The sequence below is a fragment of the Sus scrofa genome, chromosome 17 (genome assembly GCF_000003025.6).
Source record: "Sus scrofa isolate TJ Tabasco breed Duroc chromosome 17, Sscrofa11.1, whole genome shotgun sequence".
NCBI lineage: Eukaryota > Metazoa > Chordata > Mammalia > Artiodactyla > Suidae > Sus > Sus scrofa.
In genome coordinates, this window is record NC_010459.5 from 62,846,110 (window position 1) to 62,858,083 (window position 11,974).

An 11,974-nucleotide genomic window follows, 5' to 3' on the forward strand; every position below is an offset into this window, starting at 1 on the left:
TCCACTGCAGCATGACGGGAACTCCTGGTCTGCCTTTTTTGAGGGCACAGCTTCCTTGGTCTCTGCGACGTGTCCACGAGCAGGGGCACATTCAGCTCTGTCCAGCTCAGGTGCTGTCTCCTGATCCCTCCACTGGACGACTCCTGTGTCCTTGTAACTAGCGGGTATTTCGTTGGGGGGGGGGATGACACTGCGACTCCTGTAACGTTTGCAGCTCCGTTAACAACAGTGGTGGCCTGTCTCAGGTGTTACCGCGGCATCTGGCAGGCGGTGATTTTCTCGGTGCTTTACTAGGTAGGGTTGACGGTTGGGTTCTGCAGCAGTGGGGAGCTCTCCTCTCCCTCCTCCAGTCTGGGGACACAGGCTGCAGCTGGCTGTGAGCACGTGGGAGGGACCCAGGTGCCTCCACCACACTGAGTGTGCCCGAATTCCTGCCCTCGTGATTTAAGCCTTTTCGTTACGGGACATTTTAGACAGAAAAGTGTAAGAAAGACCTAAGATGCTCCCAGCCTCTCCAGTGAGAGGGGGAAGGGCCCCCACTCCCAGTCATTGAGGCCCCCCCCCGTCCTTTTTATCTTTTAGGGCCGCACTCTCGGCCTATAGCAGTCAAATCAGAGCTAGGGGTCAAATCAGAGCTGCAGCTGCTGGCCTACACCACAGCCAGAACAATGCTGGCTCCCCAGCCCCCTGAGCAGGGCCAGGGATTGAACTCGCATCTTCACGGATACTAGTCGGACTCGTTTCCACTGCTCCACAATGGGAACTCTTTGAGCCCTTCTGATCCTACCTTCCTCGTCACTGTTGACAGCACTGGGGGCCACGGCAGGCGCTACCCCACAGGGATGGGCTGTGGGTACAGAACTCTGAAGCCCTTTGAAACTCTGGTTTCTGTGTCTCTTCACTTAGCCTGGAGCAGGCACCACTCTCTTCTGTGCTTGTATTTCTGCAGGAAGAACCGAGGCCCTTTTGTGCTTAGAAACGTGGAGTTCTTCCAGAGCTCCCCCTGGGGGTGGGCCCGGCCCACACACCCACACCCTGGACCCTGGGCAGCGGTCACTTAATCCCATGGGGCCACATAGGCCCCAGGGCCTTTTTGTAACTGCCCTCCAGGGCCTTTGTCGGAAGTCACAGGGGGAACCGGGGGCTCGTGGGCGGCTGAGGTGGGGTCCTGCCTGCTTCCGGAGCCCCTGGTCAGGACGCACCTGCACTGGGTTCCCGGCCTCTGGTGGTTGAGTCAGGGACCCGGGTCTGAAGGAGGAGACCTCCCTTTTTCCCCGCTTCCTGCCTGTTTCCAGCTGGATGTCCTTGCAATCAGGAGGCTTGCTAACGGCCCAGCCAGGCTGCCAGGTGGCCCTGGGTGGCTCGGAGCCCTCCTGCAGGACACCTGCTCTTGGTCCAGGCTGTGTGGGTGTTCACACGTGCAGAGCCTCGTTCTGCTGCTTCTGGCGGCTTCTTATTCGCCTGGAGCTGTGCCGCCTCCTGTGCAGGAGCGCTGGCAGCACCTGCCAGCGTGAGGTCTGTGCCAGGCATGGTCTCGGCCCTGCGTGAGGCTCAGTAAGGACAGCTGCCAGCCTTTTCCTGTGATTGTCCAGGGGTCCTGACCCCCAGGGGGCACTGCTGCAGGCAGCAACTGGCTTTCTTGTGTCGCCTTGATGCGCACCGAGGCTGACATCACGCGAGGCCGGAGAAGAGGCCTAGAGGCCCGGGAGTGTTTGTGGCAGGTCTGTTGGGATGGGTGGGCTTTTGGTTTCCCTTAGTGTTTTACACATTTCCAGTGAGCGTAACTTTTTAAATGGAGAACACGTACGACACTTATTTTTTAATGGGAGCCAGCCTGTGGGGCAGCCGGTGCCCCTGCGGCCAGCAGGCAGCCTCGTCGCAGCCCCTCCTGCTTGCGTTTTGCTGTTGGTGCCCCCGTCCTGCTGGGCTTTCCCTCTGGAGACCTTCCCACTGCACGGTTTCTGGCGGGTGCCCTGCTCCCGGGTCGGGGGCGGGCCCCTCACGCCCTCCTCTCTCTGCCGTACGTAGTGTGTGGCCCACAACGCCCTGGAGTGCGCCCGAGCCATCTACGCCTACGCGCTGCAGGTCTTCCCCAGCAAGAAGAGCGTGTGGCTGCGAGCTGCCTACTTTGAGAAGAACCACGGCACCAGGTACGCCTGCTGCCCTGAGCGTCCCCCGAGACGCCAGGGTGCCGGGTGCGGGGTTTAGGCCCCACCTTCCCACGGGTGGGCGAGGGCCCGATTCGAGGGCCAGCCATCTGGCGAGGGGCAGAAGCTCCTGTGGCATTTGGAACACTGCAGCCGGGGCTATCTTGATGGCACCTTCTGCGACAGCGTTGCTGTTCTTTCACAGTTGAGCAGCCGGGGCACTAAAGGCTCCTCCCAAGTGCCGGCAGCTGAGCCAGGGACGCCTGGTGGTCTGAGGGTCCCGGGGGCGAGGCTGGAGCCTCAGGCCCCACGTTTGTGCCAGCGCTGGCTTCGGCAGTGTGGGCGGTGCGGCATTGAGGCCCAGGCGTGTTTTTCATTTAAGCCGTGCTAGATTGGGCTTGCGCTGCTTTTTGTGCTCTGAGGAGGTCCTTGACAATTTTCTTCAGTTGTATTCTTTAATTGAAAACACCTTTTGGGTCTGCCTCGTTGGCTGTAACTGCTGATTGAATTAGATGTTGCAACATCTGGAGTTAGCGGGCAGCCTCTGCCGGGCCCTCTGCGGCCGTCCCAGTGCCCGGGCCTTGCTGATCCCACCCGGGTTTAGCTGGGAGTTCTGAGCCCATTTCTTTGTGACGTTGCTCAGGCTTGGTCTTGAGCGTGTCTTTGCAGACCCGCTGCCGAAGCCCCGTTCCCTCCCCCACCACCAGCTGCTGTGTGTCTTGGGGTTAACTCCTTTGGGGACCTTTTGAGATGACCTTGCTGCTTCACCCTGCACAGGTTCCAGTCTGCAGCAGGGCCCCTCCTGGGGGATGTGGCCTCAGGACCGTCCCCTCCCCCATCTCTGGCGCCCTTGGCGTCTTGCCCGCTCAGAGGCTGACCAGTCGGGACCTGGGGCCTTGGCTCTGGTGTCAGCCTGCACTCTGTCTTGCTGCTGAGGCCCCAGGAGGTCGTCTGTGCCAGGGCTGGGGAGCCACCTGAGGCTGGGGGCTTCCCCCCGAACCCCCGGCTGGAGGGCTTCTTGCTCAGTAGTGACCTAAGATAACTTCCTTCCAGAAGACAGTTTCTCTGATGCCAAAGAGTAGACTCGGGTCGTAATCTTTATTGGCCGATCTGCGGTTAGAGATGAAAAGGCCCGTCGCCCAGGCCGCGGAGTTATCATGCTCCCAGACTCGCGGCTGTGAAAGACTCTCTTGAGAAGCCCTCCGCCAGGCTCGGACTGAACAATGCGCTGCTTTGTGGCGCCCTCTTCAGTAGTTGAGCTTAGAGCCTTTGTGGAGAGAGGCGATTTCCCCACACTCTCCCCGTCGTAAAGATCTAGTGAATCATTTACAGCGCCGGACTTTGAAGCAGTAACTGTCTCTTCAGTGCCCGCAGCCCGCTGCAGGCGGCCTGCGTGCCCTGCTGGTGACCGAGCCCTCTGTCTCGCAGGGAGTCCCTGGAGGCCCTGCTGCAGAGGGCGGTGGCCCACTGCCCCAAAGCGGAGGTGCTGTGGCTCATGGGTGCCAAGTCCAAGTGGCTTGCGGGGGACGTGCCTGCAGCAAGGAGCATCCTGGCTCTGGCCTTCCAGGTGGGTGAGGGGTGCCTCGAGGGGCTGGCCGAGGCCCCAGGGCGCCGGTGTCCCGGGCCCTCTGCAAAGCCCTTCCCCTGCCCGTGGACAGGAGCTGACCCCGGAGGGGCTGTGTGTGGTCAGGGAGCTCTGCAGGCAGATGGGGCCCAGGCGACGGACACCTTCCTCCCATTTGCTGCCACTCAGTGACCACGGGCTCACTCTTCCAGAACACAGCACGGGGAGGCGGGCGGGGTGGAGCAGCAGCTGGGGCACACTTCCCACGGGAGGGCATAGGGACCACCACTCTCCCGCGTGACGTTCGATTGCCCAGCGCCTGCAGGAGGAAGGCCTGTGCCCCATGCCCGGAGCACAGGGCGTGTGCCTCGGGGTCGCACGGGGGCCTCCTGCTGCTGCCAGGCCCGTGGGCGGGTGGAGTTGCGTTCAGACTGCTGCAGCCGGCCAGGCTTGTTGGACGTTTTTTTTTTAAGGGCTTGATTTTTGTCGTCACGTGTGATATCCTAATACTTTATGACAACACAGTATCAGGCAGCGGTTTGCAACACAGGTTTTTACAAACCGTAGCGTGCTGTGCACATGTCGATGTGTCGTCACCCAGGCTAACGTGGTAAAGTTGGCGTGTCCCTGAGTGAACGCTGAGGGAAGGGACTGGCCTGGACGGCACCTCCTGCCCTCAGCTGCCTGTTGAGGGCGCTCAGTGCTGCAGGTGCTCAGCTGCCTGTCTCCCGCCAGGCGCTCTCCTCTCCTCACCTGTCCCTGTGGGGCTGCTGGGCAGGCCTGTGGCCCGGCCAGGCCGAGTGTGGCCAGCAGGTGGCTGTGTTTGCTGGAGGCTGAGGGCACCGCCCACGTGTCTGCGGGACTGGGTTGCACATGGCTGGGTCCCAACCCTGGGGGCCTCCACGCCATGCCAAAGCCCCAGGCGTCCTGGCGTCCGGCCCGCGTCCTCACACCAGGGGTGTGGGGTGGATCGCAGGCGGGTTGCAAGCGGGGGTGGGTCCTGGGGGAGATGGCCCTGCCGGCAGCCACGGAGGCTGCGTCTGTCCCCGTGGGCACGCGGCCTCGTTTGTGGGCAGGTCGGCGTTTGGGGGCCGGGCGCTGCCTGGTGGACCCTCTGGCTTGGATCAGAGGGTCCTGCTGCAGAGTGAGGCCTGGTCCGGCCCCCAGGCTGGCTGCTTTCGCTGCAGAGTCCCCCTGCTCCCTTTGCGACACTGCTGTGCTTGCCCCCAGGCCAACCCCAACAGCGAGGAGATCTGGCTGGCGGCCGTGAAGCTGGAATCCGAGAACAACGAGTATGAGCGGGCCCGCCGGCTGCTGGCCAAGGCGCGGAGCAGCGCGCCCACAGCCCGGGTGAGCAGAGCTGCCCCACCGCCCGCTTCGGGGGCGGGAGGGGGGACGGAGGCCGCAGGCACGCGAAGCTGGCTCGGCGCGCTCAGCTTTGCAGTGCAGTCGTGTGTGTGGCCCGGCCCGTTCCAAGGGGCAGGAGCCCGCTTACAGCAGCGCGTGCGTGCGGCCGGGTGGACAGCTCGCGGGGTGAGCCGTGGGCGGGCACGCCCGGGGAGGTGCTGCCTGACGCCGTCCCCCCAGGTGTTCATGAAGTCTGTGAAGCTGGAGTGGGTGCTGGGGAACCTGGCGGCCGCCCAGGAGCTGTGCGAGGAGGCGCTGAAGCACTACGAGGACTTCCCCAAGCTCTGGATGATGAAGGGGCAGATCGAGGAGCAGGAGGAGCTCATGGAGAAGGCGCGGGAAGCCTACAACCAGGGGGTGAGCCTCGGGCCGGCTGCCGACAGAGCGCCTCCCCTCGGGGGCGGGGGCGGCGGCCCTTGCGGAGCCCCAGCTGGAGGAGGGGTGGGCTCAGGCCCTGCACACGCGGCTGTGCTGCGCCAGCCGAGTGGCGGGCTGCGGCCCACGTCACGCCCAGGCTGCAGAGTCCACACCCGCGTGCGCGGGCGCCCCCCGGGGCCTGAAGTGGCTGGCTCTCTGGGCACAGGCAGCCCTGATCCCGGCCCCTTCAGACACCAGCTGAGCCCTGTCCCGCTGGTGTCTGTTGGCCGCAGTTGAAGAAATGTCCCCACTCCACACCCCTGTGGCTTTTGCTCTCCCGGCTGGAGGAGAAGATCGGGCAGCTGACCCGAGCCCGGGCCATCTTGGAGAAGTCCCGCTTGAAGAACCCGAAGAACCCCGGCCTGTGGTGAGCGTCCCGTGCCCCTCAGCAAGCTGCCCGAGGCCTCGGTGCTGCGTGTCCCGCTCAGGCCTCGCGGGGCAGTGGCGGGCGCTCGCCTGTGGAGTCCTGGCCCTGCCTCAGGCGGGCTCAGCCGGGCCCGGAGAGAGCGGACGCGGTGCAGCGTGTGCCCTGGGGCGGGGGGGCGTCGGGGGCGGATGACGCCGGGAACGGGCTCCTCGGAAGAGGCGACTCTGCCTTGAGGGAGGACAGGAGGCTGCCCGTGAGGGTGGCCCTCTGTCCCTGGGAACGTGTGCGCAGGGGCCGAGGCGGGCCTCGGTGACAGCACACCAGTGTGTCCTCCCCGCTTGTTCGTTCTTGCACCTCGGTGGGGGTGCCAGGTCCCCACCTCCAGGGCAGCTGCCACTGAGCTTGGTCGTGGGGACCCCAGCGTCTCCCTTCCCTGGTGGACGAGCCCCACTTGGCAGAGCGGGGAAGCGCAGCTGCTGTGGCTTCCCGGGAGCTTCCAGAACTGCGTCTGGGCTTGTGGTCGGGCTGCTGCTGCTTGACCCCCCCCCCCGCTGCCGCCGCCGGCTTCTCTCTCAGGCTGGAGTCCGTGAGGCTGGAGTACCGTGCGGGCCTGAAGAACATCGCCAGCACGCTGATGGCCAAGGCGCTGCAGGAGTGCCCCAGCTCCGGTGAGCTCCTGGGGTGCGGGCTGCAGGGGCCGCAGGCGGTGTCTGTGCTCTGCGTCCGTCTTTGCGTCAGAAGTTTCCGTAAACTCGGTCTTTGAGGTGATTGAACGAAAGTCTCAGTGTGGGGAGTTTGGCCTCATGTTCCACCACCGTTTCTTTGCCGTTTAGGATTTAATGTTCACTATTTTATCACAGATAGGTTAATGCACATGCAGTATATAAACTGATTTGGAGCAAAAAAGGCGACACAGAAATCACCTGTAAGCCTAGTACTCGGCGCTTCCTGCTCTTAGCTTGTTCGTGTTTTTACAAAGTCAATCATACTGTGTGTTTAGTTTTGTGCCTTTCTTTTTTTTTTTTTTTTTAATCTTTTTGATTTTTCTAGGGCCGCACCTACAGCATATGGAGGTTCCCAGACTAAGGGTCTAATCGGAGCTACAGCTGGCGGCCTGCACCACAGTCACAGCAACGCCAGATCCGAGCCGCGTCTGCAACCTACACCACAGCTCATGGCAACGCCGGATCCTTCACCCACTGAGCAAGGCCAGGGATCAAACCCACAACCTCATCGTTCCTAGTCGGATTCTTTAACCATTGCTCCACAATGGGAACTCCTAGATTTGTTCCTTTTTTTATTTTTCATTTATTTATTTATTTTTTTCATCTTTTTGCCTTTTCTTGGGCCACTCCCGTGGCATGTGGAGTTTCCCAGGCTAGGGATCGAATCAGAGCTGTAGCCACCGGCCTACGCCACAGCCACAGCAACGCCAGATCTGAGCCGCATCTGTGACCTACACCACAGCTCACGGCAACACCGGCTCCTTAACCCACTGAGCAAGGCCAGGGATCGAACCCGCAACCTCATCGTTCCTAGTCGGATTCGTTAACCACTGCGCCACGACGGGAACTCCTTGTTCCTTTTTTAAATCTGTGAGAGTTTTTCACTGTTACTGAATCTTCAAGAATGTACGTTCCTTAGTGGCTTCACTGAGCTGTCTGGGTGTGTGACCCCCCCCCCCGTCCCCCTCCCGGGAGGGGGGGTCTGTTTGTAGTCTGATAGCCACCCCTGGGTTGTGGCCCTGCGCGGGTCTGTGGTAGCGCTTCCGATGGTTTTGTGACCGTGAATTCTTAGCTGCGAAGTCACAGAGTCAGTGGGAATGAAACCTTAGAGGTGTTTGGACTTCCGGCCCCCCTGCCCCCAGAAAGTTGTCCTGTCTGTGCCACCTGGGCTGCTGGCTGTGGGGGGTGGGCGGTGCCGCTGGCCCCTGCTGTTCTCCCCAAATGTGCAGGAGGCGTAGCTGTGGACACTGGGCTTAGAACGTTCAAAGGCTGACCTCGGGCAGCCTGTGTGTGGATGGGCATGTTTCTGAAAGCAGGGTGGGTTGTCTGCATTATGGATTTTAGGGGTCCTCTGGTCCGAAGCCATCTTCCTGGAAGCGAGACCCCAGAGGAAGACCAAGAGTGTGGATGCCCTGAAGAAGTGTGAGCACGACCCCCACGTGCTCCTGGCTGTGGCCAAGTGAGTAGGGTCCCTGTGGTGCTTCTGAGCACCTTGCCGGGGCCTCCTGGTCCCTGGGAGAGGGTGGGCTCCCCTGGTCCTTGGCCCCCGCAGCTCCACCATGGAGCACGTCCCCAGTCAGAGGCCGCATGGGCCTGGGTTGCCTGCTCATCCCTGACCTGCCTTCCTTCTCCTCGTTCCTTCTCGTGGGTCTGCTCTTGCCGTCTCTGCCACTTTTCAGTTTGTTCCTGTGGGTCCCGTGGGTTGCAGGACAGGCACAGGCCTGCTGACGCTGGTCCTCAGAGAACTGAAGTTATAAGCAAGCCTCCCTTGGTCCAAAGGGCTGTAAGCAAGAACATTGCTTTCATCGGGTTAGGGTGAGAAGGCAGGCCCTTTGACCCCTGCAGCCCAGGAACAATCCAGGGCCTGTGGCCAGGCCCAGCCCATGTCCCCGGGGGTGTGGAGGCGACTCTGCCGGAGCCACCTGTCCTCAGGGGACCTGGCCTCCAGGGCCAGGGGAGGCGGCTCTGTGGGGTGCTGGGTCAGAGGCCCCGTCGAGACGAGACGTGTGGAAAGAGGGAGCTCGGGGCCTTGAAAGGACTGGGTGAGCTTGAGGCCAGTGTGTGCAGGGCCTGAGACCCTCCTAACCTCACAGGGTCTCTGTTCCCTTCTCGAAGGACAGGGGCCTGAGAGGAGCAGAACCTGAGTGCAGGGCAGAGGGTGGGTGTGGTCAGGGCTGGGAGGTGGCGGGGTGGAAGGGCTGGAAGCATCATCGTCGTCATCGAGGCTCTCCCCCCCGCCCCCCCGCGTGAGGGGGTGTGGGCCGGGGAGCTCCCAGGTGCTGTCCCTGCCTGACGGGATCCCGGGCAGCCTGGGCCCCCCTGCTCAGGTTCTGCCCGGCTCCTCCGCCCCGCTGCAGGGGAGGCACTGCGCCTGGGGCTTCCTGCAGGCCCCAGAGGCCCAGCTTGGGCCCTCCCAGGGCTCCCACGGTGACTTGTGCGTGACACTCCGATAGGGCTGCCATAAAACCTCATAAAAGGCTTTGTAAAGTAAACAGGTTCCTTCCCGCTGTTCCCAGGCTGGTGCTGTGTGCTGCTATCTGGGTTTGTGCTCTTTAAATCACAGTTTATCTAACACCAAGCAATTAAGAATACCGCAAGGCTTAAAAAACAATCAGGCTATCAGAGCCTGGAGTGATTCCTTTCGAAGCTGAGCCCAGCCTGAAACAGCTGCCTGAAGGGTTTGCGCTGGTGCTTCTGGCGGGGGAGCTGGGTGGAGGCGGGCAGCCCCCCCTCTGCCTTCCCGCCCTCGCTGGCCTGTGGGGACAGCTCCCTGGGTTCCCGGTCTGGCTTTGGACCCCAGGGCTCCTCTCCGGGTCTGGTTTTCAGGCGTGTCTGCTTGTGGCCCAGGTTCTCTGTTTTGGCTTTGGGCTCCTGCTGGAGCTGCCTCCTGAGGCGAAATGTCCCAGGAGGTGAGAACCGAGGGGCTGGAGGAGACTGCACTTCACTCCCCCAGTCAGGGCCGTGGTCTGATGTTTTGTGGGGTTGGCTTTCTCTCCTGGTACTTGGCTCAAAGGAAAACAATTTAAAGGAGTCTGAGGTTCTTGCTCCGTGTGAGTGGTGGGGGTTTTTTGGGTTTTTTTGTTTTTTGGCTGTGCCTGCGGCATGCAGAAGTTCCCAGGCCAGGGATTGATCCTGCACCACAGCAGTGACAGCTCAGGATCCTTAACCTGCTGAGCTCTCAGGGAACTCGTGTGTGTGTGTGTGTGTGTGTGTGTGTGTGTGTGTGTGTTTCGTTTTAAGGCCACATCTGTGTCGTATGAAAGTTCCCAGGCTAGGTAGGGGTCAATTCGGAGCTGCAGCTGCTGGCCTACACCACAGCCATGGCAACACTGGATCCAAGCCGCATCTGTGACTTATACCACAGCTTGCAGCCGGCCGTATCCTTAACCCACTGAGCAAGGCCAGGGATCAAACCTGCATCCTCAGTGAGACTACGTAGGGTCCCTAACCCGCTGAGCCACAATGGTAACTCCTGTTTATTTTTAAGAAGCGCTTTGGGGTGGTCAAAAACAACCAAAAGAAACACTTTGGTTAGACTTTTTTTTTAGATGGCTGCACCCGCGGCATATGGAAATTCCAGGGCCAGGGACTGAATCCCTGCTGCAGCTGTGACCTTTGACGCAGCCGTGGCAACGCCAGAGTCTTTAACCCACTGCCCTGGGCTGGGGATCAAACCCGTGCCTCCTCAGCGACCCCAGCTGCTGCAGTTGATTCCTTACCCCATGGCCTCACAGCGGGAGCTCCCTGGTCAGGCGCTTCTGGAAGGGTGGTTCCGCTTAGTGGCCTGGCGGAGCCCCAGGCAGCCAGGCCTCAGGAGAGGCTGGCGGTCTGCGGGCTGAGCCCTGCGCTGCTGCAGCGGGGCCTCCCCCTCCTCGACCACCCCCCACACCCCCCGCCCCCGCCAAGGCCCCAGGCTGTCCTCGGACCCCCCCTGAGGACGCCCGCCTGGGCCCCACCCTCTGCTTCCGACAGGCTGTTCTGGAGCGAACGCAAGATCACCAAGGCCAGGGAGTGGTTCCACCGCACGGTGAAGATCGACTCAGACCTGGGGGACGCCTGGGCCTTCTTCTACAAGTTTGAGCTGCAGCATGGCACGGAGGTGAGGCGCCTGCCGGGACGGCTCCGAGGCCGCTCCGTCTCCAGCCCCAGAGCCGCCCAGCCTGCGGCGCGGCGTGGATGTCTGCGCCACCTGGAGCGGCCTGGCGGTGTTCTCTCACGCGTTCCTGTGGCGGGGGCGCGAGGTCGCGCTAGTAATGGGGCTGGAGCTTGAGGCCTGAGGGTCGTCCTTGTGCCTCGGTGATTCTGTCCTGCGGGGCAGGCGCCCCCCCGGAGCCCGGCCCTCCTGGGTCCTCGCGGGATGTGGACGCGGGGCTCACCCCCGGGGAAGCGCCTCGTCAGGTCTGCTCCCCAGGCAGAGGGGCTGCCCTGAGCCGAGCGGGGCCGGGCGGCCGGGGCGGGGGGGCCCTGCTCAGGCGCCCCTGCTTCCCTGCAGGAGCAGCGGGAGGAGGTGAGGCGGCGCTGCGAGAACGCCGAGCCCCGGCACGGGGAGCTGTGGTGCGCCACGTCCAAGGACATCACCAACTGGCAGCGGAAGATCGGGGAGATCCTCGTGCTCGTGGCAGCCCGCATCCGGAACCCCTTCTGACTGCTCTGCCCCCGCTGGGGGAGCCGCCGGGGCCGGGCTGGGGGGCGGGCAGGGGGCGTGCCGGCCTGCTCTCGAATTAAAGGCTTTCTAGGTAGTTGCTGGGTCAGCGGCTGGCAGGTGTGCTCCGGGCCCTCCCTGGGGTGGCCCACTGGACGGGGCCATTGGAAGCACGTGGAAGGCACATTCTGGGCAGGAGCCGCGTGTAGGCACAGCTGGGGCCTGGCTGTCCTGGTGACTTCAGTGCCCTGCGGGTGGCGACTTTCCGGAGCGCAGATAGGCCTGGCGCCCTGAAGGATGGGGGGTGGGGGGGCTTGGTGTGCGCACCACCGCTAAGAGGGGCTCCGCATTTGCAGGTGAGTTCATGTTTGCTCATCTGTAGTCAGCGAATTTTATCCAATGGCACTCGTAACCGTCCTCTCTAGACCGAAGACGCATTCATGCCCTGGGCGATGGCATGTTTTCTCCCTGAGGATAAAGACTTGGGGCTCTGGGTCCCTTCGTGTGTATTCAGTGGGAAACTAGCCAGTTCCCTTGGAAGTCGGGGTCTTGGCTGTGGCTGTAGACGTCTGGCCAGGGTCCCGGGGTGTCCAGAGGCTGTGGGCCAAGGACAAGAGGTGGGGGGGGGTGGGGACCAGAAGGGCAGCTGACAGTTGTTTCCACAGACTAGTAAGAGAAGCTCCCAGAGGGGTGCCTTGAGATGGC

At 62.4% G+C, this 11,974-nt stretch overlaps 1 protein-coding gene across 2 annotated transcripts in view; it reads left to right on the forward strand.

Annotated features, from left to right (window-relative positions):
- PRPF6 (pre-mRNA processing factor 6) overlaps positions 1-11,686 on the forward strand; it is a 42,287-nt gene extending 30,601 nt beyond the window's left edge. The window contains exons 13-21 of one of the 2 annotated variants that reach the window (XM_021077613.1): positions 2,029-2,150; positions 3,576-3,714; positions 4,942-5,061; positions 5,299-5,475; positions 5,769-5,902; positions 6,479-6,570; positions 7,972-8,086; positions 10,600-10,726; positions 11,120-11,686. In XM_021077613.1, coding sequence (XP_020933272.1) covers positions 2,029-2,150; positions 3,576-3,714; positions 4,942-5,061; positions 5,299-5,475; positions 5,769-5,902; positions 6,479-6,570; positions 7,972-8,086; positions 10,600-10,726; positions 11,120-11,272 — 1,179 coding nt within the window. In that variant the 3' untranslated portion in view covers positions 11,273-11,686. The remainder of the gene's footprint in view (positions 1-2,028; positions 2,151-3,575; positions 3,715-4,941; positions 5,062-5,298; positions 5,476-5,768; positions 5,903-6,478; positions 6,571-7,971; positions 8,087-10,599; positions 10,727-11,119) is intronic. The other variant, XM_021077614.1, reaches the window with a different exon arrangement.